Genomic DNA, 25,466 nt, shown 5'->3' with positions numbered 1-25,466 from the left:
TCATTAACATGCATAGGTAATGTATGTTTACATTTAGAGCTAAATCTAATCTATGGGGATCAAAGTGCACTTCTCATGCTGAGAGAAATTGGCCAAACATCCAACATTTCTACAGGCAGAATCTGCTCTCTTACAAGCTGTTGAGGCTACATCATCCAGCCTATTCCAACATTTGTTCACAGACATCCGCTGAAAACATCCAGAGAAAATAAGAACTACTCCAGCGCAATGCATTTTCTAATGTTAAGACACCATCCGATGGAAGTTATGTAATGCGGTTTGTCAGCCAGGGTGGAGTATCCATCCTGCTGTTGTGCCTCTCTCTGCAGCCTGTGTGTGTGTCACATCATCCGGGGTGCCAGGTCGCAGCCAGGGCTCTGTGGCAACAGTCGCCACGGATTCGCCCCTCTCCAGAGCAGAGCGCAGAGATAAGACATCTGCTTCATCACCAGACAGCCACTCTGGAGGGTACAGAAGGTCATCCATCACACATTTTTAAGACATGAAAGGATGCTTTAAATTCTGCAAATATGTATATTTTTACGGTGACCGTTCTACAATTTTGTGTTAAAACTATTTTGTAATGATTCTCAAAAAAACAAAATGAACATCCATGTCATCTGTGACAGAAATCCAGGAGGAAAAGTGAAGCGTTAGTTTGACAGCCAGCATCAATTTGAAGTTAAATTAGCCTAATTATCTTCTAATTTACAAAAGATGTATGAAGTGTTTTTTTTGTGTTATTAGCATGCTGCTTATTTAAACACCTCTGATGTACAATAAGTTTCTTCTAACCTGATCTGGTGGTGTGATCACCAGCGAGACGCTCCCTCTGATCCAAGGACTCAGTCGTCTCCTGAACAAAACGAAAGAGATCAGAAGGAACTGATTGACCATAATTAGCTAATGGAACTTGTTGAATGCAGTATTTTAAGAGATCCCACTGTGTCGTGGTGAGTCAGACTTCACTGATCAGCACCGTACATCATAGTCATGTCTCCGGCGTGTTGCTGTCCCCTCTCTTTGTTGTCTTTGCTGATGAACCTGATCGTCACTCGCATCTCCGCTGTAAACGTCTGACAAATGCATGACAGAGATTAGGGACATGGGGAAACTGAAAGTGTCAAATGAAGGCAAACAAAAGAACAGTCCACGTGGTAAAATATTTCATATGAAAGCCGTGGGATGGAAAAGGAGAGGGGTAAACTCTTCAAAAGCGTCCTCTCTTACACCATGCTTTCTAAAACTGTCTCTGCTGCCCCCCTCTCCCAGTGGCTGGCACTGCTCTATCACCACCCTGCAGCTGGCCTGTGAGCCTTGTGCCCAGCACTGGCGACAGCTGCAACACAGAGACCAGAGCTGGCATCTGCTCCTTTTATCCTGGCACGCACACAAAGAGCTAAATTAGCCTGGCAGAGTGGCTGTACTGGTGTGGTATTGTGACTGTGTATGTAGCAGACCTCCCAAGCCATGTAGCCTTTGTAGAAAATGACGCCTTAGAAAAAAAGCCCAAAAGCACACTGTGTCCCCAATGATGTTAACACTCTTCATACTTGTAATAGGATAAGAACAGAGGCAGTCTTTACAAACACTATGTGTTTAGCTTGGCTTACCAATAAAAGCACTTTGAGATGGTAATATGGAGTCTCTGTGGATGAAGCGTCCAGGTTTGTTCCTCTAAGAAAATACACAAATTAAACACTCTCCCTTCGGAAATGCAAACAATGCTTGGATGTTAAAACTAGCTGGTCATTATAATAATGCATATTTATAAAGTCAAGGCCACTTACAGCATGAAAGGTGTTCAGTTCTTGGTCCCAAAAGTCTGTATCAAGGCACAAAGTAATGAGTTAAAAAGGTCAAATGCTGAGGAGAATTTTGCCATGTCTGCTCACCGACCATGCTCCTCCTCTCTCTTCATACGCCTGATTTTGTGCTGTTGTTCTCGAAGAAGTGCCTGCTGCTGGATGTCGAGACTTTGTGCATCAGTGGGTGGGTCAGGGTACATGTGACGGACCCCCTCACTAGATTCTGTGTCTGAAAAATGAAGGATCTTGCAGCATTAACAGTTCATAATCCCAATTATGAAGATCAGTAACATATAATCAGGTGAACACACTCGGCTGACATTAGGAGAAAATATGTTTTATACTTTTTTAGAGGACTTATTTCTCTCCCTTCCTCCACTTTCTTGATTTTATTTTTTGGGCATTTTTTTACATTTTATTGGAAAGGACAGTTGAAGAAAGACAGAAAATGTTGGGGGGAGAGAGTAAGGACTATAGCCTATGTACAAGGCACGGCATAACCTCTGGCTATACGGCGCCCCTGAAACAGCAGTTTGAATGTTAAATATGAATCTAATGCAGCTTTCAGATTTAAGGTTGGCATTAATCCATAATATTTATGTGGAAGTTTGAGAAGTGATTCTGTTAATTGGTCACAAAGTAGCATTTCGTCTTATTTGTTGGTTTAACAAGCTGGAACTGAGTTTTCAGACCCCTGCAGAAACTTTCTGGGAAACCATCCAAAGCCATTTCCTTGGTCGCTTGCAGTAAATTCTCAGTTGTTGCTGCCAAAAGGCCTGTTGCTGATTGAGGCCTCCCATGACCTCACAAGATTAAAGTGAGGCTTTCAGTGTAGCTAGAGGCAGAGACAGAGGACTGGTGATGCTCTAAAAAGTCCAAACCAGTGATCCTCGTCCTTATCATGCCCTTAAGACTACACCGTGACTGAGGCTATTACAGGAGGGCTTTTTCAACCACTTTCTAAAAGGCTGGAAAATGTGGTGGGTTCAGTGTAAACAGAGTAAGCAATGCCCAATTGGTTTCAGCTAAATGGAATGAACTGATTTGACATGAAAGGATGATTTTCAGTTCATCACTTTTATTTAGGTGATTGAAGTAATTGAAGAGGCAATTTCTCCTTCACAAAAAAAGTAGCCAAAACCTTTTTTCTGCAGTGCATTGTGTGACCTTTTCTGTAGCTGGGAAAGCGCTGTGACCTCTACTAACTCACAGGCAGTCAGATGCTCACTGCTCATGATGCTGCAGTCCAGGGAACACTTGGAGCATACAGAGTACAAAGTGCATAAGTCAAATAAAAACCACTTTTCAATCAGTTAACGTCTCAGTTGTTACCTCTGTATTTAAGCTGGTTGAACTCCCTGATATTTTGCATATTAACTAGTGCAGCACCAGAAGAAGGACTCCTGGTTGGTGGTAGAGCAGCTTGCCTGGGTGACCATTCAAAAGCACCCACTCTGGGTCGTCCTCTGGGCCTGAGCCAAGAGGAGAAGCCAACATTAGCACTCAGACAAACTTTCTCTCATGCTGTATAGTTTTGCTCAATGACGAAGGTTTTCATTTCTTCTCGATTAAAAGCCTCAGCCATTAGTCATTTCAGAAGGATATATACACGAGCATTGTTTTAAAAGACCAAGGATATAACACCTGGTTTGTGTGTGCTAAGCATTTACAAAAGCTTCCATGAGGCATAAAGCTTGAGGCATCTGTGTAAGCAGCTTATATTGGAAGAAACTGAAAGCTGTGAAACTGGCAGCAGTTTAAAGCCATTCCTCTGATGATTTGCAAAAAAACTTATTTCAATAGAAGCAGACACTTTAATAGGAGCTTGTAGGAAATGGATGCCTTCTTTTAAGGGGAGCAGGGCTTTTAGTAACATACTTTATCATGTGTTTTTTTTCTGATTGATCAGAATAAGTCATGCTGAAATACTGATGAGCAAGACTGGTGTTCTAATGTAAAAAGAAAATGTCCCTTCGAGGATCATAGCGTCGTGTTACATCACAGCAGTAACGAGTCCCTGAAACAAATTTGGAATGGAGATTAGAGGACAGCCAATATGACCTGTGTCACTTCCATTAGCTCAGAGCACAAGAAACTGTCCTTAAATACTAATAGCAAATCAAATTTGCTGTTAACCGAGAACGGATTAGTATTGTGTCTTCACCTTCATGTATCAGTGGCTGTATTAGGAGAATTTAAACCTTCAGGGGTAGAGCACTTCTAATAAGTTCACTAAATGCATTTTTTAAGAAAGGAAGAAAATTATAGAATTTAATTTATTCTGAGCATGCTACCCATGCAAATTATTACCCCTGCTGCTCGGGGTGTGTAAGTTTAATACCTGCTGGGGGGAGCGTAGTTACTGTTCTGTGAATTTGTCTTGCCCAGCTGAGCCTCCAGTTGTATCTGCTCTTTCCACAGATACCTACGGATGGCTGACAGCTCTCTGATCACTTCCTGCCGGCCATCTGAACCAAGCATAGGGGACATTCAATAGATTAGATGTGTTATGTATGAGGTTACATGCAGATAAGGCAAGACAGTCTTACCTTCTAGCTGGGGCATTTTTTCAGGGGCATCTTGGTTGCTTGGTAAAGACACAGGGCATTCCTGTGATGAGAAATGTGAGCAATTTTATACTCTACATGTACAAATGAACAGCCTTGATGTTTAAAAAGAAATCTGTTTTTTTTGTGACATACAGTCCTGGAGGAGAGTTGGCTCATTACAGAGGAGGGTCTGGATGCCTCAGGATATGTCTCCTTCTTCCGTAAGGTTGGGATGGGAGGAGATGGCGCTCTCTGCAGATAGACGAGCAGAATCACATCACTAGATGTTAAATAAAGCTGCAAACTAAAGTCCCCATGACCTTTTCAGGCCTATTGTACCTCATATCTCAACACCGCCTGTTTCAGCTCTCCGTCTCTGCTGCTCTCAGGCATCTTCTTGTCAATCTCTTCTTGTTCCCTCCTCATCACCTTCTCTTCCGTCCTGTGGTTTGTTTTAGGATCATCATGGATCCTGCTTTGGTTTTCCAGCCTTTGCTGCAGCGAGTAGAGAAAAACTGTTTTCTACCACTCAAATGTGAGGTGCCCACATTAACTTAAAAAAAAAAAAAAAAAAAGATGAACTCCTCACCTTCGCCTTCTTTTGCTTCCTCTGCTGCTCCTCATATTCCCGCTGTATGCAAGCCCGTTGATCTTCTAGTCTCTTTTCTTCTTTTTCGTCCTCAATCCTCATCCGTTCGCTCATCTCTTCCTGTTTTTGCTTCTTTTCCTCTATCTGTTGATAATGTTTAAGTATTGTGATAAAAATAAAAATAAAAAACACTTGTTCTTTGTTTGATTAATGCACCGCAGGCAGATTGTCGCTCAGACTGAACGCTGTCGCCCAGCACTTACTTGTTTTTTCAGCTCGTCTTTGTATATGACCTCACTGAATCCTGCCAGGACAAAAGATAAACAAAGTTTTTTTTTATCTTTAAAGAGGAACATGGTTTACAGAACTCTCACACAACTTTGGCACATTCATCTGCAGGGACTGATCACTATACCTGACAGTCGATGGGAAAGAGGCTCCTTGGCTTCACCTCGAGGAGAGCTTTGTGTATGTCCACTATTCCTGGATACAGGATTCCTATATGACTCCTCATTGGCCCTGTGCATTTGAGCCAGGTTGCCTGGGAGCATGGAAACATTTATAGGTAGCACTATAAGTATTTATCACAATTCATTATTAAAACATCTTAGGTTTGGCAGGCCTCATTAAAGCAGAGAAAAAAGCAACTCACTGATAAGATTACCGTTCTGGTCTTTGAGTGGAGCTCCTCCACCACTTCTCCCCCACGGATTGTGTGCCATCAACTCAGCCTCTATTTTGGCATCGTAACGCTCCTTCTCTTCTTTCTCTCTTCTTCTGCGCTCTTCTCTTTCTTTGATCTGGACACAAGCAAGACATGCTTTTTCAAAAGTCTGAGTTAAAGTCTGTTTGTCAGCTTGTTAAGCCATTGCTTAAACCAAAGCCCATGTCCCTTGTTTGTCACTAACTGTCATCAAAACTTTGTAAATGTATTTTTTGCTCTAAAAAGCATTTGGTCTGCACATGCACTCTGATGATGTGTGTCAGATGTCATACCTGCTGTCTGAGTGCTTCTTGGTAGCTTTGAACGCTCTCTCTCCTCTGCTTGGAGTTCTCTGCCAGAACCTCTCCTACATTCAGGGAGGTTTCTCTGCGCTGATCAGGTGCTCTACAAGCAAGGAGATCACATGATAAATGAAAGAGGCAGGTGTACAGGAAGGACTGACTGACTGACTGACTGAAATACATCTATCACACTCTAACTTAAAGAAGTAAGGTGGTTAGAAGGGCACTGACTTGGTGGGTCTGAGAGGAGGTTGCATTTGAGGAGGACTGTAGAAATTCCCAGACTGCTGCTCCCGTCCAGGTGTACCATCTTAAAAGAATGTATGATAATAAATAAAACAACATTAAAAGCGATTGGCTGCATTTATTTACTATCTGCTGCATCTATAAATGCAGCACTAAAATGTTTGCGCTCACAAAAATCTAAATGGAAAGGAAATAAATGAAACCAAGCAGGCCCATCATAAAATGAAATTGATCGGTTGCTGGATCAGGTGAACTCATTTGCAATAAACTGTAAAGCCTCCTATAGTAATAAAAATATCCATCCACTACCCATACTCCTTATCTCTCCTATTTGGGGTAATGGGGGGCTGGAGCCAATCCCAGCTGGTATTGGGCATAAGATGGGGCGTGCCCTGGACTTTTGAAATGATCAGTTCTGCTGTAAGTTTTGACGAATACATTTCTATGACGAGTCTTTTTTAGCCATTCATATGGCCATAAAGTGGCTCCATAGCAAATGGTTCTGTTAGCGTATTTAATCCAACATGATTTACTGCACTCTAAACTGAAACTGCTACTGTAGAATCTGCAAGTCAGTTTAGGACTGTGAGGACGTTGGACACAGCATACAAGTGTCCCCTACTAATATGCATAACTGACATTACTGCTGCCTATTTTTGGAAAATCCTTTTAATTACTATGGTTAGCAATAAAGCAAAGATTACATGATTTGTATTCAAAGACAAAGTCACAAAAGCAAACTTTAACAGAAGATGGGTGTGATACTCTACTCTGATAGTAAGGAAGATTAGGATCTAATGGATTCCTGGTGCCATAGTAGTAATAAGCTGCATCGTATGGAGTCTTGTAATGATTTGTTACAGTGGGAGGGTCAGGAGGAGGAACAGCAGGAACCCTGGGGAAAAAAAGCACAATAATTTGAATGAACTCACAGCAGATCTATTATAGTTAATCATGCAAAGGAACATAAATGTTAGCTACCTCTGCATGGCCGCTTCTCCCAGCATATTTGAAAAGTACCTGTGGTAGTCCTCATTAAAGTAGTTGAATGAAGGGACACCTTGTGCTGCCCTTGTACCTGACTCAGGCAAAGTCGTCCCTGTCAGTTGACTGAGAGCTTTGTTGTAGTCCACATGGGACATTCCTCTGGGAGTATTCTGCTCTGGGCCCTCAGTGGCTTTATGATTTTTAGGCTGTGAATGTGGATCCTTTTCTGTGGATTCCAGGTCTATTCCAGGCTTTTTGGAGATATCTTGTGTCCCCCTGTCATAATGCAGATTTACAGCCCCAAACTGCTTAATTCTGTCAGGCTGTAAGAGTATATCCAACATGCAAAAGAAAGAAGAAAAGCTGTTCAAGATGATGTAAAGTGAAATAAATTGTCTATATGAAAGTATTAAATCGTTTAAATGTGAGATGCGTTTACTTCGTTAAGTTGTTTCTATTAAACTTTGTCAAGTAACTACTGGATGAAAAATATAGCAGCTAGTGCAGGCAAGATACACGTGATGAGTTCTTATTTAGCCAAAGATGGCACTGTTAGAGAATCACATCCAGGTCTTTGCCGTCCTTTTCTACCTCTTTCTCAGGGTCTGTGGCTCCAGTGGCAGCAACCCTTAGCTCAAGCTCCTTCTCCCTGGGAAAAAAAAAACATCCCATCACTTGTCTTGTTGAATCTCTGGGATGTGCCAGCTGGAAAACCTTCAAATGTTGATTCCTTGAATTAAAACTCACCTGATCTTGTTCCTCCTCTGTTCTGCAATTTGTTTCAGCAGCTCTTGTTTATATTGTTCTTTCCTCAGCTGAGAGACGGTCTGCTCCTCTGTTGCTCCTTTAGGAAAACAGAGAGATTTCAACTGGAAAATTCCATTAATAAATGCACAAAATCATCATGCAATAACAAGTGTATTCACCTATTATTAGCCCCGTAGCAAACTCTGCTTTATCCTGGCTGATAGCAGGTCTTGATCTTGCAGCAGTCCTCATTTTGTCTGGCGTTTTCAGACTATTTAACACAGAATAGACAGATCCTGACGCTCCACAAGACTCATCCAATTACAGACAGGATATAAGGTTAACAGCACAGCTATCAGTTCCCCTGAGCCACACCTAGCTACGGTGTTACATCACACACAGTTTCCTAGTTTGCTTGCACAGCTTTCTGGACACAGGGAGTGAAGCTTCATACTGGAATCAATCCAAGTCCTGAGATAAAACTGGGCTGAGTAAGTGTTTGCCTGGAGCTGGGCCAACACTCACCCTCAATCACTGCTCAACGCATAACAGCTTCCTCGGTGAGGTTCAACTTAGTGGCATGAAACAACGAAAGAGGGGAGTGCTGGAGAGCAATGACTTCTCATGGCAGCAATTATCAATATCTGCCTCGTGTTGACTCATTCACTCAGATTTCTTTATTGATTGAGAATATTAATGTCACTCTCCAGGAGGATGTTATTGACTTTCCAGCTCTGTGAGTGAATACTGTAACTAATAAGATTCATTCTTTAAGCAGTACTGATCTCATTATTGTCAACCTTAATATTTACAGTCAATGCTGCCAACATAGAAATTTATCTTGGCTTACTCCGACTTCCCAAACAAGTCATCGTCACTCTGGTCAGTACCACTAGGGGCCCACACCTCCTTGATGTCCTGAGGAGCTCTGCCATTAAAATAGATATGTCAGGTGGCAAAGGTTCTTATATATATGTAATCTTCTGTGTATGGATCTACAGAAGAAGAAAAAAGTTATACTACAGAAAAAAAGCTACACCTGTTAGCTCTGCGTTCTCTGCTCCTCCTCTCCTCTTTGTATTCAGGCTCTGGAGTGTGTGTGTCATGCCTCCTTCTGTGTTTGAACTCCTCCTCCTTGTCCGTGTTCAGCTCTTCCTCAGATTTATAAGGCTCATTTGTTTGAATGATTTGCCACCGCTTTCGCCCCCGATGGACCGGAGCCCAAGTCCCTGTCCTTTTTCCACCTTCCACTGCATCAGTGAGAGTAGCAGCATCTCTCCTGTATGCAGGGCGCTCCCAGTGGGCATGGTGATCACTTTTATGCGTGTCTGGGGTCGGAAAGCGATGTGCTGGAGAGGAAATGCACACAGCACCTGAAGGTTGACAATGTTCAGGCTGAAAGGGAAAATGTACAAAAATGTAAATGTGAAAATATGTGTTTAAACTTGTAATCTTTGAAAGTTTCACAGCACATAAGAAAACCATTTATCAAAACCTGTTTAGTGGGAGCGCAGCATGTTTTGCTATTTTCAAAAAAACAACAACTATCACATGCTTGTGGTGTTCATTGGTTGCTCTTATTACCTCTGTAGCAGCAGGAGGTGCACCCCGTCTTAACCTTCTGTTTGGATCTTGTTTCTGTAGGAATAGGTTGTATTCTTTATTCCTCTCCTCACGTAGTTTTTCCTGTGAGGAATATATTCAAAGTGATGTTTTCCATTATTTCCAATGAGATAGCACTTAATATACTGCACCAGCAACATGCAGTGGCTCACCATTTGATTACAGACACCTTATTGCAAGTTCACTGTAAGTGCATACTTGATCAGCTAATTAAAACCTAATTATTTTGTTAGCTGAGTTTCATCTCTCACAAAGGTATCTGGTAATTTTACAGTACAGTGCATTGTATTGATCACTGTATTTACACATAATGGACTATTAGATTTTCTTAGCATTAGCTCACCAACTGGTAATCCTTCATAAACATTAATCATCTGCAATGATTGGATGATATCAAAGCGACCCAGGTGGGACTTGAACCCACAATCCCCAGCTCCGGAGGCTGATGCCTTATCCATTAGGCCACTGGGCCATACAAACACCACATAACTCACACTGGATTGCTGTGTGTTAGCTTTAATTGTCCAACAAGCCCTTTTAAATGCAGTGCTGTTGCCAGGAGAAACAAGCCCTGCACAATCAACTCTTCATATCAAAACTCTGCAGTAAAACAAATCCAAATGGGAAAAAAAAAAATCATGCTTCCCGTTTTGTCACACACAGAACTGTGCTCACCTGAATTGATGTTTTGTCAGCAATAGGTAAAGAGAGACTCTGGGGTTGCAGACAAGGTTCACTAGCTTTCGGGTCCTTTTTCTACATAGAGAACAGTAAAAAAAAAAAAAAGGACAGGAGGGTGAGTCAGAAAAATAAAACACGTCTCAACTTCTAAAAGCTTGTTTCAGAGCACATCAACAGACCTTGGCGACATGTTGTTTGTAGTCCAGTTGAAGCTCCTGCTGTAGTTTATTTTTCCTCCTTTCATAGTCAGTTCCCAGCAGCCAACTTAAGTCATAACCTGCAGAGTTAAAACAATAAATTGAACATAAACTATAATGTTTTGTACTTTACGGCAAAGAAAATATCCGTACTTGTACAATACCTGCATTCGGTGAAATTCCTTGTGCTGCTGATGCTGGAGGCATGTCCACCAATGTTGATTGTATTACCAGCCCTCTACTATAAACATTTACACATTACTGTAAACCATCTAATATATTTTATCTTCAATGAAAACTAGTCAACCTCGCATTGATATCCTCATACTCCGAGACTTGCAATATGAATATGAATAGTTCACCCGACCTCAATGAATATTTGGAGTTTCCTACTCATGCAACTTAAAAAATGACCTACCTTCGTCTTTACAGGTAATTGTTCCAAAGCTCAAAAAGCTTAACCGTGTTCACAGAATTTACTCATAATATCAGATATGATACGATGAATAATTTAGATGATTTACCTTCACAGAGCAAAATCTGACTAGCTCATGTCTAAAATGATCAACATGGCGCAAAAGCATCATTGGGTTGCTATGGGAAACCGTGACACACACGCTCTCCTGAGAGAAGCCAGGAAACACGAGAGTTTAAAATAGAGAAAACTTATCTATTTCTATTATGGAAATAAAGTATTTGGTAATATGGCATTTTACCTTGGTAGACTGTTGAAAATGTTTTAATTGTACTAACTGCAGCATAAATTAGTGAACTAACACAGACACACCAACTGGATGCCCTTTGAACCTTTGCATGCAGGAAAAATAAATAATTGTTTTAAGCATTAATGAAATGAAGCTCGTCCGAATGCCTTAGCCCAGCTTAGCTCTAGCATTCACCTCTAGACTCAAATGCAGAAGACATGAAAGTCTTAATGCATGTGTTTCTCACAAGCGCCGCTAGGTGTCAGTGTGTCCTCAGCGGTGGGGGTTGAGGTCTTCTCAGGACTGCACCATGTATTCTGCCAGAGGGGTGGATGCACTTTCATATCGATGGTAACTATGGTAAAATGCTTTAAGGTGGAATAATATGACTTGTTTTGATTGTATACTAAGTGAAGGACATTACATGCGCCATAAAAACATACATATAATGTTTTTTTTTCACGAGTAGTATAAACACTCCTTTGCGTTCGCACTTTGGTGTATTGGTTTGATCCACTGTCATGGCTCCCCTGACTGACACGGCTTTTTTTCTCTGTTACGGTGTCAACATCTTTGTAAAAACCTCAAATTAATTCGCTTTCTTGATCAGAAACTTAGGTATTTCAACGACTCGCTTTTTTTTTGTTTTGCATTGTATTGTCTCTGTTCATTATGGCGGGGAGCAGCACAGCGCAGAAAACATGGGAGCTAACCAACAGCATGCAGGAAGTTCAGAGCATAGATGAAATTTACAAATATGACAAAAAGCAACAACAAGAAATCCTTGCTGCGAAGCCATGGACAAAGGAGTAAGTATAGATCATTAATGTCGTATTACGCTTTTGATGTCCCTGTTTGGAGTGTTGTAAAGCTAAATCATCGGTGTTGTATGCTGTTTGTCGTTTGTCTTGAACACCCTCGATAGCTTCACTGAACTAGCATTGGTTTATTTGTAAACAGCAGTCCTGCATGAACAGTGTTGTGAATATCCAGTGCGTAAATGTAGTCATTAACACCATCCTTGAATGTGTGTTTTTTACGACTCATAGTCATCACTATTTCAAGTACTGCAAGATCTCAGCGTTGGCCCTGTTGAAGATGGTAATGCATGCCAGGTCCGGTGGAAACCTGGAGGTGATGGGCCTCATGTTGGGGAAGGTGGACGGTGAAACCATGATCATCATGGACAGCTTCGCCTTGCCCGTGGAGGGCACAGAAACCCGAGTCAACGCGCAGGCTGCAGCTTACGAATACATGGCTGCGTATATCGAAAATGCCAAACAGGTTGGACTTCTATTATTAAAGGGGGAACCTCTTGAATTCTCATGTGTTGAAGAAGATAAACCAAGCTCCTCATGCAAACAGTTCATTGAGTTTTGTTTTTAAGTAATATTGCATTTTCTATGCATAATTCAACCCTTCCCAAAAACCTACTTCTACTTTGTATGTTTTTTTTTCTTCTACCCGTATGTTTTTTTTATCTGTTTATCTTAAAAAGGGAATCACCCACTGAATTAGGCCAACCATATATTGGACTGTGTATTTTAACCATACATTTACTTGCACATCTTTACATTACTGCATGTATTATACTATTTCACTTTATTGATCGCACAACATTTAATAGCACATACAGGGAAAGCAGAATGCCATTCATATCCCACAACTAACACACCATTGTTGTCCAATACTTTTATTTATTTATGCATGAGTTTTGGATAAGATTATTCTTCATTCCTGTATTTTCTTTCTGACAAGGCCACTACAAGGTATGTGTACTTTACCTCTATTGCCAATATACAGTTGTTTGAAGTCAAATTTTTCTTAAAAAAAATAAAAATAAAAAATCAATAACGCACTTCATAAAATAGTAACCTCTATAATAATATTTGAAATCTATTTTCACAAAATGTGATCTTCTCAGTGTGTCTGTTTTTTTCTACTGTAACGGTTGTATATCATGCCTTGAATAATGTGTCTTTAATCCCACAGGTCGGCCGGCTGGAGAACGCTATTGGCTGGTACCACAGTCACCCTGGCTATGGGTGCTGGCTCTCAGGCATCGATGTCAGCACTCAGATGCTCAACCAGCAGTTTCAGGAGCCATTTGTTGCAGTTGTGGTAAGTTAGTGAATAAAGTCATCGTTTTTATTTCATGCTACGTGCTGCACCTTTTTTTTTTTTTTTTTTGCACCCCAGGACAATACAAGTGCATGTGTGTGTTACTTAGAAGGGGGCAAGATTATTGATGTAAAAACTGTAGCTTTCCATGCGGTTATGATGAATATCTTGCTATTGCAACCATATATGCTATTTACACTTCATTTGGCTGAGCCTTTGGTTTTAATGCCATGGGCGGCGTATAATTAAGTGTGTATTTTCAGTACAGTGACAGCCGTAGAAAAAGGCTCCTGGTGGCCAGATTCGAGCGGTCCCTCGAGGTTGGTTTGACCCCTGACTTTGCTTTCCTGTTCTACTGTATCTTTCTCTGTACAGATCGACCCGACTCGGACTATTTCAGCAGGGAAAGTCAACCTTGGCGCCTTCAGGACCTACCCAAAGGTACAGCAAAGGCCGCATATAGTGCAGATCCTCCTTTACTTATAGTAGTAAAAGTAATCAAACATGATTTGCTTTTAGCGATTTATGTGCTTGTTATTGGTCATGCTTGTAGTTTTTATTGTTGTACTATGATATTTGTATTTTTGTAGTTTAGAAATGATCTGGTTATGTGACAGAGATTATTTTTTTATTGTTATTTCTAATTATTCCCTCTTTTGATTTTCAGGGTTACAAACCTCCTGATGAGGGACCGTCAGAATACCAGACGATCCCCTTGAGCAAGATTGAAGACTTTGGTGTTCACTGTAAACAGTGAGTGTATATATATATCCCTTATAAACACACTAAGTCACAATAATACCTCTAACATGTATCAAAACATGTTTTTATATTTTTGTTTAATTTGTGGTACTTTCATAATGAGTAATTGTTTTCTGTACCATGCTTATGTTTTGCCTTTTGATTCTTTTTATTTAGGTATTATGCTTTGGAGGTCACTTACTTCAAGTCCTCCCTCGATAGAAAGCTACTGGAACTCCTTTGGAATAAATATTGGGTCAATACCTTAAGTTCCTCAAGTCTCCTCACGGTAAGTAAGCAGTGTAATAAAAAGAAGGGGTGGGTGTGCTAATTGTTTGACATTTTGATTAATGGTTAATTTTTACTCAATAACTCATGCAGACATGTGGTCAGCTGCTTGTGATGTTGTGATGTATTGCTGCGTATTAGCCAGGAGTCCTTGTTTATTGATAGAAGTAATAAGCTTAATTAAAGGATTTTAACAAGGGGAGATAAATGTTAAAGTCGTACCCGACTCCACTGATACAGATAATGTCATGGTTCACCGTGAATCTCTTTCCACCCATAGTTCATTCTAAAGATTGAAAGCCCCTCATGTGAATTCCCATTGTGGATGCAGTCACCCTGTCCCGAGCTTGACTAAATAGTCTAAATAGGCATCAGGCTTATCCAAACAGTGAGCTCTTTGGCATTCTGGATGAAGATGAATTGACTACATGTCAAGAACAAGCTGCTCTCTGGGTGACAGGCTTTGTCAGTTGCTACACTGTCACCCTCGTCAGGGGCCCCCGTGTCATTGTGTTTTAATTACCTTTTCCACTAAAAACACGGCCCCACCTTAAGCAAACTTTTCCCGACTTCTTCTCATTCACCTTGAGATACTGAGTGTTCCTGCAGCTTGTTAGACAGATTTGTTGCCATTCTGCACGTTTCTTTTTCTTTGTGGGAAATCTGTTATCTATCTTTTGTTGGCAAATTGTGCATGAATGGGTGTTTATGTTTGTGTGTGTGTGTGTGTGTGTGTGTGTGTGTGTGCTTATTGGACGGTCAGAACTCGGACTACACCACAGGCCAGGTATTTGACCTGTCAGAGAAGCTGGAGCAGTCGGAGGCCCAGCTGGGAAGGGGAAGCTTCATGCTTGGCTTGGACACACATGACAGGAAGTCTGAGGACAAACTGGCAAAAGCAACGCGAGATAGGTACATCTTTTTTTTTTTCTCTCCAGAAAACAAGGTCTGTATAGTAAAACTTGAGCCTGAACTCTACATATTTTAGGCATTAAATGTAAGTTCCTTGGCTCTGAATTACTTTCACACTTCTACAGAAAGCACTGGAAAGTAGTTTGTAGTATTGATTTTATTATCGTCTGTGTGTTTGGTTATTCTGACATAGATTACTTACCAACTCAACCTAGTTTTTTTTAATCATCTCTTGTCCTGATGTTTTCGTAACCATATTTCAAAACAAGCTTTGAAGTCTCAGGTCATTTACACAAATATTTTAAATGTACTAGTTAGGCACAGGTATGTGGGGCAATTGCTTCTAGTTTTTTGTTGTTGTATGGAATTAAATGTATATTTTTTTTTATTAAATGTTTTATTTAAGGCAGCAAAATATTTTTTTTCAAATTAGAATTTTCAAAGTATTTCCATTAATCTATTCTTTTTCTATAAATCAAGTTTCAATCCAGTTTTATTTATATAACACCTTTCATATGGACCAAATGTTATTCTAAATGATTTACAGCGACAAAAAAACAATATAGAAAAAATGTAAAATAATGACAAAGTAAATAAAATAAAATGTAAAATAATAAGATTCACATCACGCAACCCAAAAAGCAGTTTTTAATGGATTTATAATTGCATCCATAACCTTAAAAAATGAAGTTACAGCTATATAAAACAGAGATGTATTAAAATTATGATTAGATAATCAAAATATCTTCTGATTTATTATCTGTCCATCTGCTAATGATTTATTTCTTGATCTGTAGTTTATTTAGATTTCTAAACCTCCATTTATTCCAGGAGTGTGATTACAAACAGGAAAATAAAATAGTAGTCCTGCAGCACTATAACATTTAATATTATTGAATTGTTTCCATGGAATATAATTCAAATGTTTATGATTCAACCAACCAAACGAGCATCTAATCCTAATCTCTGTTACTCATCCTAATGTCAGCCATATCTGATACAATCGTTGTACTGTAAATGAATAATGAATCAACACCTCCTACAGTATTAACTGTAGTAAAGTCAAAGTTTATTTATAGAGCACATTAAAATAAGTTCAGTTGACCAACGTGCTGTGCTGTATGTGAAAGTGTACTGATGTGAGTGTAGTTTAAACATCTCTGCATTCATTGAACTAACCTCCAGTTTTCACTGTGGCTTGTTGCAGCTGCAAGACAACCATCGAGGCCATTCATGGCCTGATGTCACAAGTCATCAAGGACAAACTCTTCAATCAAATCAACACATCTGCAAATTAAAGCTGGACAGTAGAGGACTTGGAATTCTCCTAGATTTCCTATGCATGTCTAGCACTTACTGGTTTATGTTTAACTGCTAAGGGTAATGGTATCTGTGATTTCTCATGGCAGTGATTTTTTAATTCAATTTCTTTTTATGTCCTAGAAGTACAGATTATAGAGGCAGGACTTGTGCAAAAATAAAACATGAGTTGGATCTATGTATGTTTCATACGTTTTTTGATTTTGGGGGCTTTTTGGAGAGATATGACGGTGAATAGAGTTGGAAATCAGGAACAGAGAGAGTGATGAATGACAGGCGGGAAAGGAGCCACAGGTCAGATTCGAACCTGGGACGCTCACCACTGCACCACCAGCACCCCATATTTTCACAAGGTTTAAACAAATGGATTACTTTTATTGTAGTCAGCAAAATGCAAAAAAAGAATAGTTTACAGATGGAAAACTAAACCAGTATTCTAGCATGGACATTTTACCTCACACATTGAGTCCTTTGTAGATATTTTGTACGTTTTAAAGTAGTCTTTTTGCATGCAGGGCCTTTATTCTTCTGCAGACCAACAACATGACTTAAGACCAGTCATTCAAAAGCAGCGCGTCACATGGTTACATAATGGAAACAACAATCCCGGGGTTCTGCATAGGTTCAACAGGAATGCAAAGTGTGAAAAGTCTCTGCGGAGTCACTCCTTGCTCAGTTTAGCTTGAGGTGGTAGACACTCGGGCAGAGTAGCCAGCTCGTCAGGTTTTGGCGTGGCAGTGATGCAGCGCAGAAACAGAAGCAGTACACAGTGGAGTCTATTCAGCCTAAACGTCTGCTCTCCATCGAAGTAGACAATCTCCAAGTCTGCGTTCTTTTACTGACAGAGAGCTTGGCCTGGGTTTGTGTCAAGTCTTTTTTTGTGGTATTGTAATGGCTAAATGTATATTTTTGATGTCATGTATTGCAGGGGGGGGTGGCTGTCCCAGTGGGACTCAGGATGCAACTGTTTTGCCTCATGTGCATGAGCTTTGGCACCACTTCTTCTAATGATTTTCTTTTACCATTATCTAAGCCATGTCTTAGACTGAAGGGTGTTCACTATAGCAGTTCAAGAAAAGGAAACGTATTGGATTATATTTCATGTAATTTAGAAAATTGGACATTTTTGAATAGGTTATCTGCACATGCGGTCTACTGAATAGCTCATGTTTTTGCCAAATACTTAAATGTATTACATGCATGACTTTCACAGTGCTGAGGAAGTATTTGGAGTATGCATTTCTGAAATAGTTTCACCTAATGTTTGGGTTTTCTTGGTGATTTAAGAATCAGTTAAACATATTGAACTCATTGGACATGTAAATATTGTGATTATCACCAGATGGAAATTTGTATGCATGACTAAAGGTGGAATAGGAACCTTTATGTAAATCCTAATCAAGTCAAATTGTGGACAGCCAAAAATGTATAACCCGTGTAATTCACCTTACTTTCCTGACATTTGGCGATTCTTAAATTCCAAAGTATGTTCCCCGTTGAGATAAAGAGGTTTTTACAGATTGCTATGGAATGCCCTGCACTTTTCTGTCCACACAAAAATAAGGTGCTGAAGGACTGGATGATTTGTCAATGACTGGTCGATGTGAGAGCAGCAGATTGAGGTGGCCCATGATTAATAGCAATGGGTTACTACAGTATTTAGGCCCTACAAATCTATTGACCCTACTAGGATCTAGTGATGTTATGTTTTGTTTGTCACTCAAGGGAATTCATTCAACAAGCCTTGTGCCATGTGTGAAGAAGTTGATCCCAGCTCAGAAGCCTGGAGCTGCCCCATGCACTTCCTCTTCGCCATGTGTTCCTGCATAAGTGGAGGCAAGTCACTCTCTTACAGGAAACCCAGGTCTTGACATAATAGAGATTAGCAATGCAGGAGTCACTGGCAGAAAGAGCTTTCGGTTTGATTAGGAATGTTGCCTTTAAAATAGCTATAGCTTGAAGAAATGTTAAAGTGCCTACAAATTAGAGCAATAAACCCACTTTTTTTTAGATGAAGGCCTATCAGAACCAGCTTTATTGGCCAGATATGTTTTCACAAACAAGGAATTTGAGCAAATTTGAATTCCCATAAACTGTGCTCTCTACATCCAGCTAGGCTTCTAAACATTGAATAATAAACAACAAGCTGTAAATACTAAGTTCACATAAATTGGTCTGCCTCCTTTTAGTTTGATTTTACTCACATTTTTTAAAATAAAATACAATAAATTAAATTTGATAAAGAATTGCATATTTTTTTATTCAAAAATACTGCTCTTTTAGAATTGCAAAATCAGCTTTGAACGTTTGATTATAACCTAAATAAAACTTCTAGTCGTGATAAATGCCTCGAAGATGAGGAAGGAGAAGAAGAACGTATTTGTTTACTTCCGTTTTGACCGATGGTTTTGACAGGTGTTACACTAAATTCTGCGACCCGTCGGATTTGAGTTGCTTCGACGGCTTCCGGTGGTTTCCATAACAACATGTGACAAACAAAGAAGCCCAAGTAGCCGCAACGGCGTTAAAAACGTATTAAGAACGAGCTGTTGAGCTACGACGAGTTTCACATTTTGCTGATACCTTGAAAGGTAGGAGAGTTAAGTTATTTGGTATTTTGCAGTTGTCCAAATGTACTAAATAACGAGGGACGTTGAGGCTCAATGTGCTTGTTAAGCGTTCAGACTAAATATAAAGCCACCGTCACCATCTATAGAAATGTATTTTTACCATTTTTATATCCACTGTTGAATTATTCTGGGCCTTCTTCTGCTGCGTGGATCACATTTCATTTGTCTCACCTGTCTGCATGAACTTTGGGGTGTTTTCCTGTCCCTCGTGTGCTGCACCTGGACATCCACGTTGAATTATTTTCTCTGACAGTGATAAACTGGTGTCCCCAAGTCCCTGGAGAGGGGAAGGCCCAGTGGTGTGTCTATAGCTTCCATAGTTCAGCTCTACTTTATTGATCAGGGTCTCCTGTCTTCTAAAACCTCGGTGTGATGTCTTCAGATGAAATGTGTGAAAGTCCTGCTGTCACTCATCTCTGCGCCTTAATACCCAACCACTAAACTTCTACACTAACTGTGCAGACTGACAGCTGTAAACATTACAGCAGGAAAGATGACGGATATTTTTACATCTTTGTGCAAAATAAATTCAAGGTGCAAATGCTAGTCTTGACTAGAAACCTGTATGCATGGCATCTATTTTATATTTTATATGAAACAATGTACAATGTATTTGTCCCTGCTCAATAAACTTCTAAACTTCTAAACAAAAAAATATTCACCTGCCAAGGGGACTGCAGATGTAAACCAACTCTTAGCTAACTCTGGTAAAATGTATCAAATGGCAACATTTATGTTTAATATTGTACATGGTCCATTGACAAATAAAAGAAGTAAAAACAACAACAATGTCACGTTGGGTTAATTAAAAAGCCCCCAAGTGTAAGCGCTTATCAGTCTGCTTTGGGAATCTGCTGCTCTAATTACAACACAAAGTTCAGGAGTCACCTGACCCTTGGCCTCTCAGCAAATGTCCAGGAGAATATTATTTTTATTTTTTTTTACATCAATTATCTCCTTTTCGTGAATTGACAAGTAGATTTTAGGCCATTTTAAATTCCATAAGCGGTTAATCTTTGCATGTCGTTTATGATTATAAAATGCTGGCGTTGTGCCCATGTGTCTCTTTTTTTCTCCCATGCAGACGGCTTCTGGGCTCTGCTGTGGGCTGAATGCTTGGCTGATGCTGAAAAGGATCCTCTCTAAAGCAGAGTCTGTGACGAGCCGACATGGTACGTCTGACCCTAGATGTGATTGGTAAATCTAAAAACCACTTCAAAAAGAAAAGGGGCCTCTCCTTCCCAGAGTACCTTAAGACCCTCACCCACCTCCACCTTTCTGGAAAGAATATTGAAGACATTGTAAGTAGCCATTATTAATGCAGGCATTAATAAATAAATATTAAATATTAAACGCACAGATTTAATTTTATTATAAATATAATAAAATTAAATCTGTGCGTTTCTTTCTAATGTATTCCATTGTACATGATTTTCTTTCTCCAGGGTGATATCTCCATGTGCAGAAACCTCACTGTCCTCTACCTTTACGATAATCAGATCACACACATTTGCAACCTTGACTTTGCCTCCAACCTCACCCATCTGTACATGCAGAACAACAACATCACTAAAATAGATAATCTCTTCACTCTGCAGAAGCTCTCCAAACTGTGAGTAGAACAGTTGAAGTGATTGTTGTGTTTTTTTAATACAAGGATAGTCATTTTAAATCTTAGGTGTGTCTGAACATGTGTGTGTGTGTGGTTTTCTTGTTCTGTAGGTATCTGAGTGGAAACAGGATCACAGTGGTGGAGGGCTTAGAGAAGCTCTGTGAGCTCAGGGAGCTTCACCTTGAGAATCAAAGGCTGGCACCAGGGGAAAAGTTGTTCCTTGACCCCAGGACTCTCCTCTCTCTGGCTGTATGACCAACTTTTCCTCTGTTCAGTACAAAGATAGTATGAGAAATGCAGGATGATCCACATTTCTTGATGTTTTTGGGCTTTGCTCAGTCTCATTTTATATTATTTAGACAATCAAAAGGTCAGAGGAAAGCCTTATTACCTTTTGATGCAGATGTTCCTGTGGCGTGTATCGGTGTGGTAGGTTATCACATCCAGTTTGAGGAGATCTCAGATAGATTTCTCAGAGGCCAGTGATCCATGTGAGAGCATATCTTGTGCTGGGTTTGATGATGTCAAAGAGACCTCTGTTGCTCTCTCTGGTCTGACAAATCAGTTAGATCTGTTTACTTCGTTTACCGCCCAGGCCATGGATAAACACACCAAAAGTCTCAGCTTCGTGTTTGTTTGGATAATTAAAAGAAATTGCTGTGCAAATTTAAAGAGTACCAGCTTATATAAACGTGCCATTATAGAACTTCAAACCCGGATGAATATATAGATACGCAATTTCTAGAGTCTGATTTTGGACAAGCTCCTAGTAGTTCAGGCATTAAAAGAGAGCAAGCTAATACGGTTAATCCTAAGTGAAAATTGAATTTCTGTACTAACAATAGTGCTGTGATGTGTTTGCATAATGTCTGTGTAAATACTGTTTCAAAGACAGTCACAATGGTCATGTTAATACATCTTCTGCCTCTTACAGTGAAGATGTATAATTTCATATTTCAATAACTGCCATGTTTAACACTCGGCCACAAAGAACTTTTAAATGACTTAAATGGGGATGACTTTGTAATATTGGCTTTAAATATTCTTTTACTATATTTAATGTTACATGAAGTCTGTTCTCTCTTTTAAATCTGAATCCTTTGCACAGGAATCTCTTCATGTCCTGAACATCAACAACAACAACATCGATGACATCAAAGGCCTGACAGTGCTGAAGGAGCTCAAGCATTTTTCTGCTGCTGACAATAAATTCCACAGAATGGAGGTAAGTATAAAAAATGTCTCTTTAACCGTGTAGTTCAGAAGAAATAAAAAAACGGTCTGCCCTCTGTGCACTGTGCTGCATCACATCACAGCAACTTTGCATGGCATGGTGTATTAAAGTAAACAGAGCAGATATTAGTAGATCGGGTCGGCATTAACATTGTTCTGTAGCTTTCTGAAGTCATGTGTGAAATGATATGGAGAACAGGATTCCAAAAAACCAAATCCTGCAAATCCTGCCGTAGGTTCCCAGTCTCCATGAGTTGCACAGGGTCAGAATTATTCAACAAATCAGCGAGCCATTCCCCGGAGACTTTTCTTGCTGACAGCTTTAAACAAGCACAAGTTTCTCTCTATCCTTGGGAGGCTGATTTTTCCTCCCTGCCTCAGAATCCTCTATTTGATACCCTAAACCAGCGGTACTTAACTTCATGAGAGATTCATCTAAAGCACAGATATGATTTATGCTCCTGGACTTCCTTGAAAAATGACCTGATTGTTTTTTAAGCTCTCTCTCTCAGATTTGATTTCTGTTTTAATTGATATATGAACTTAAAATGTTGATGACTTCAGGCTCTTAAAACTGAGGTGAATTTTCCTTTGAGAACTTTGATGCAGGTAATTGCTGTCCACGTGTCATTTATAGCAGATATGTCCTATAATTTATACAACCCGTCTGCCACTATCGATCCTGCAAGACAGCACTCCTAAGGATCAATCCCTTCTTTTGCGCCATTTGCTCAGAATCCAGAGGAAACATTATGGATTTTTTAAAATAGATTATGACAGGCAGTCGGCCAGGGTGACAAATGGGAGCATCTTTGGAGGCCGTTAGCTGTGTGCAGGGCAGAGAGGACGGGGAATCGAAGGCCTGGTCAAATACAGGTTCATAACTGGCCCATCATTAGTCCAGGCAAGAGAGCCGACTGAGTCAGTGAGTATCCTGCCTCTGCTGTTCTCCACGCCCCTGTGTGGGGGGCAATTTGGCGCTGGCTGCTCTTCGGTGAGGGCCTTCTGAGTGACGGCCCTGACACGATCATTTATCAAAGCCTGGGAGCGCGCGGTGCTCAGGGGTCCCCTCTGAACTGATTGCAGCACGAGCTGGAAAAGTGGAAGCGCTTTGGCCAAGACAGGAAGGCAATGAACAATCAGAGCGTGTCCAGAGAGTATTCATATTTCCAGGCTTGGATTAATGTGCCTTTAGATAAACATACAACTGCAGGCAACTGGCTGGAGGAGCCAGCCTCTCACCGCCCCAAGAGAAAACTTGTAGTTACATGACACCGGTGACACTGTTTATTAAAATGGACTGATGTGTTGTTTATGCGCCTCCACTGGCCCTTGTACCTCAAATTAACATTCACTTATACCACGGCTTTTCAAGTTATACTGGTGTTAATCCATGCAGGGTTAGTGTTATATCATTTATGAGCATTTTATTTGTTTAGAATACAATTGTACATTTTAGCTAATGAGCAAAGCTGCAGACACAGTTGTGTTTAGTTTGACTTATTAGAGGGTAAAATGATCATTACAGATAATGTTTTATTTTCCCTTTTTTTGTATTTTCAGGAATTAGAGGAAGTATTCAACCATTGGCATCAGCTGACTCGGATGGATTTGAGTGGAAATCCTGTGTGTAAAAAAGCAAAGTACAGAGACCGCCTGATAACTGTGTGCACAAGCCTGGGTGAGAGATCAGGTTCTGTCTTACCTAACAGCATCCTAATGTGAAAATGCACTTTACTGCCTTGACTAAGCCAGGCCAGGCTAAAATTGAATTGCCCACCTAATAATAAAAATAATAAATAGTAATATTTTTTTGTATTTTGTATTGTGTACTTTGAATATTTAGAGGTTCTTGATGGGCGGGAAATTAATGAGTTAACCAGACAGTTCCTTATTAACTGGAAAGCATCCAAAGAGGCAAAGAAGATCAAAAACGACCACCATATGACAACTGGACAGTTGATCTCTTATCCCTTAACAAGTAAGCTGTGAAATTAATAACTTTTTAAATCCACAGTAAGATCTATAATTATATTGTTCACAATTATCCTCTGTTTGTAACTTATGAAATCATCTGTGTGTATAACAGGCAAGCCCTTCATTAATAACTTCAGTGATAAAAATGTTCCCTTTTCATTGCCAACATCTTTGAACTATATGAAATACATTATTATGAATAGCCACAGTGTTGAGAAACAGCCACATCCTAAAAACACATTTGAATTTTTCAAGTCAAATAGAAACTTCCAAAAATCACAAATTATATTTTAAAAACATAAACCTCATTTTCTGTTATCCTTTTTATTCTTTACATCAAATGTTTGTTTTTTTTGTATTTTTTAAGTGTGTCTAATTGTGTGATTTTGTTTTTATTCCAGGTGACTTTAATGTCGGCCTGGGTCCACATCCTGCTCACATCCACAGCCACGCTAACGTGCAGAGGTGGAAGCCCCAGCAGTCTCTCAGGTCTGCTGTCATCGTTCACACAGATCTCAGTTAAAAGTCACTACACTGTAACTACTTAATGATTTTACTGTAGAAGTTATATTCGTATTGTTACAACCAGCTGTCCCCAAGATCAAGGAACAATATTTAAGATTAGTTGTATTTGATTTGTCTGCCTGTTATTTCAATGTCTGTCATTTTTCCTTCTTGCAATAACTTCCTTTTTTTTTTTTTTTGATTAGCACTGCTGCCGATGTCATTGAACATTTGTCAAGTAGCCTAATTGTACAGTAGGAGACACCTTTCATGATAGGTGAACTGTTTTATCATGACTTTCTTTTTCTCTGAAATCATAGGGCATAGAAATGAAATGCTCCTATGTGGACTTCTCGGTCATGTGGCTGTCTCATCCTCACCTCACCCATCACCTGCATTCATCTGGATACTTAAAACAAATCTCTTATCGCCTCCACAGAAATTAGCCTGAGCACAGAAGTAACCCTGCTACTGCCAACGTCACAAAAGCTGTGGATCACTTATTCTCTGCTGTATTTCAAAGGACATAAAACAATCAGTTTACTTTGCTGCAGGCACTTAAGGGTGGATTACAGTGGTTTAAATGTTGACTTTTTTCACAGACTATTTCTTTTTTATTATTATTTTACAATTTAATCCCAGTTGTAACTCAATCTAAATTCCTTTAAGTAATCAAATACACTGTAATGTACTGTTGTACAGAAGGGAATTTCAAGACTTAAAAAAAATATGAAATCGTTTTTGAACATTTCCTCCCCTCACTTTCTCAGCTCATTTATTTCGAGCTACATGTTCGAGGTCTGAGAACTCAAATAAACTATCCCACTCAACCTGTTATTCTTGATAGTCGTACGATTTATGCTGTGTGTGTGTGTGTGATTTTTCATCTGCATGCATTTCAGTAAATAAGTGAATGAGAGATGCAGAGTGGCACAATCTAAATACTCTCCTGCAGTTACAAGGTTTTACATGATCTAATGCTAACAATACAT

General features: G+C 39.8%; 3 protein-coding genes and 1 non-coding gene across 8 annotated transcripts; 2 read left to right on the top strand and 2 right to left on the bottom strand.

Annotated features, from left to right (window-relative positions):
• Window positions 1-11: 11 nt before the first annotated feature.
• On the bottom strand, window positions 12-10,975 carry LOC109992875 (centrosome and spindle pole-associated protein 1). Of its 3 annotated transcripts, none has more exons than XM_065948790.1 (28): window positions 10,597-10,969; window positions 10,415-10,512; window positions 10,230-10,310; window positions 9,516-9,617; window positions 8,971-9,326; window positions 8,782-8,859; window positions 8,111-8,202; window positions 7,932-8,028; window positions 7,776-7,833; window positions 7,179-7,507; window positions 6,968-7,092; window positions 6,183-6,261; window positions 5,943-6,054; window positions 5,611-5,746; window positions 5,362-5,487; window positions 5,210-5,250; window positions 4,947-5,090; window positions 4,697-4,852; window positions 4,511-4,609; window positions 4,358-4,418; window positions 4,150-4,276; window positions 3,141-3,280; window positions 1,900-2,037; window positions 1,791-1,825; window positions 1,614-1,677; window positions 985-1,076; window positions 796-856; window positions 12-461 (listed from the first exon to the last, which is right to left on the bottom strand). In XM_065948790.1, the coding sequence occupies exons 1-28, from the start codon at window positions 10,637-10,639 to the stop codon at window positions 283-285; spliced, it is 3,249 nt and encodes a 1,082-aa protein (XP_065804862.1). In that variant the 5' UTR covers window positions 10,640-10,969; the 3' UTR covers window positions 12-282. The 3 variants fall into 3 exon arrangements, 2 of the variants coding, with proteins under 2 accessions (XP_065804862.1, XP_065804861.1); XM_065948789.1 differs by having other exon boundaries at window positions 5,599-5,746; window positions 10,597-10,968; XR_010664829.1 differs by lacking the exons at window positions 12-461; window positions 796-856 and having other exon boundaries at window positions 1,001-1,076; window positions 1,896-2,037; window positions 5,599-5,746; window positions 10,597-10,975.
• trnar-ccg (transfer RNA arginine (anticodon CCG)) lies at window positions 9,954-10,026 on the bottom strand. The gene has a single exon. It is a non-coding gene; the product is annotated as a tRNA-Arg (tRNA).
• A 666-nt stretch (window positions 10,976-11,641) lies between the features above and the next one.
• cops5 (COP9 signalosome subunit 5) lies at window positions 11,642-16,696 on the top strand. The gene is made up of 8 exons (XM_020644925.3): window positions 11,642-11,945; window positions 12,186-12,420; window positions 13,129-13,257; window positions 13,633-13,698; window positions 13,925-14,010; window positions 14,176-14,287; window positions 15,050-15,198; window positions 16,406-16,696. Exons 1-8 carry the CDS (start codon window positions 11,809-11,811, stop codon window positions 16,494-16,496), a joined length of 1,005 nt encoding a protein of 334 aa, XP_020500581.1. The 5' UTR covers window positions 11,642-11,808; the 3' UTR covers window positions 16,497-16,696.
• Window positions 16,697-16,832: 136 nt separating this feature from the next.
• ppp1r42 (protein phosphatase 1, regulatory subunit 42) lies at window positions 16,833-25,309 on the top strand. Of its 3 annotated transcripts, XM_020646506.3 has the most exons (9): window positions 18,362-19,109; window positions 20,233-20,449; window positions 20,594-20,760; window positions 20,871-21,009; window positions 21,869-21,985; window positions 23,557-23,674; window positions 23,840-23,974; window positions 24,372-24,459; window positions 24,795-25,309. In XM_020646506.3, exons 2-9 carry the CDS (start codon window positions 20,318-20,320, stop codon window positions 24,799-24,801), a joined length of 903 nt encoding a protein of 300 aa, XP_020502162.2. In that variant the 5' UTR covers window positions 18,362-19,109; window positions 20,233-20,317; the 3' UTR covers window positions 24,802-25,309. The 3 variants fall into 3 exon arrangements, with proteins under 3 accessions (XP_065804999.1, XP_020502162.2, XP_020502154.2); XM_065948927.1 differs by lacking the exon at window positions 18,362-19,109 and adding an exon at window positions 16,833-18,354 and having other exon boundaries at window positions 24,372-25,309; XM_020646498.3 differs by having other exon boundaries at window positions 24,372-25,309.
• The last annotated feature ends 157 nt before the right edge of the window (window positions 25,310-25,466 follow it).

Source organism: Labrus bergylta, chromosome 20, assembly GCF_963930695.1.
Source record: "Labrus bergylta chromosome 20, fLabBer1.1, whole genome shotgun sequence".
Lineage (NCBI taxonomy): Eukaryota > Metazoa > Chordata > Actinopteri > Labriformes > Labridae > Labrus > Labrus bergylta.
This window is presented reverse-complemented; position numbering and strand designations above follow the sequence as displayed.

Excerpts from the sequence above, each read along its gene's own strand:
- LOC109992875 (XM_065948789.1), bottom strand. The coding sequence starts at position 10,639 with ATGCCTCCAGCATCAGCAGCACAAGGAATTTCACCGAATGCAG. Across the intron at positions 6,262-6,967 it reads TAATCTTCCTTACTATCAGA|ATGGTACACCTGGACGGGAG; the intron begins GTAGAGTATCAC and ends CATTCTTTTAAG. Across the intron at positions 4,277-4,357 it reads AAAAATGCCCCAGCTAGAAG|ATGGCCGGCAGGAAGTGATC; the intron begins GTAAGACTGTCT and ends TGCTTGGTTCAG.
- cops5 (XM_020644925.3), top strand. The coding sequence starts at position 11,809 with ATGGCGGGGAGCAGCACAGCGCAGAAAACATGGGAGCTAACCAACAGC. Across the intron at positions 12,421-13,128 it reads ATATCGAAAATGCCAAACAG|GTCGGCCGGCTGGAGAACGC; the intron begins GTTGGACTTCTA and ends TTAATCCCACAG. Across the intron at positions 15,199-16,405 it reads GCAAAAGCAACGCGAGATAG|CTGCAAGACAACCATCGAGG; the intron begins GTACATCTTTTT and ends GGCTTGTTGCAG.
- ppp1r42 (XM_065948927.1), top strand. The coding sequence starts at position 20,318 with ATGGTACGTCTGACCCTAGATGTGATTGGTAAATCTAAAAACCACTTC. Across the intron at positions 21,010-21,868 it reads GGACTCTCCTCTCTCTGGCT|GAATCTCTTCATGTCCTGAA; the intron begins GTATGACCAACT and ends TCCTTTGCACAG. Across the intron at positions 21,986-23,556 it reads ATAAATTCCACAGAATGGAG|GAATTAGAGGAAGTATTCAA; the intron begins GTAAGTATAAAA and ends TTGTATTTTCAG.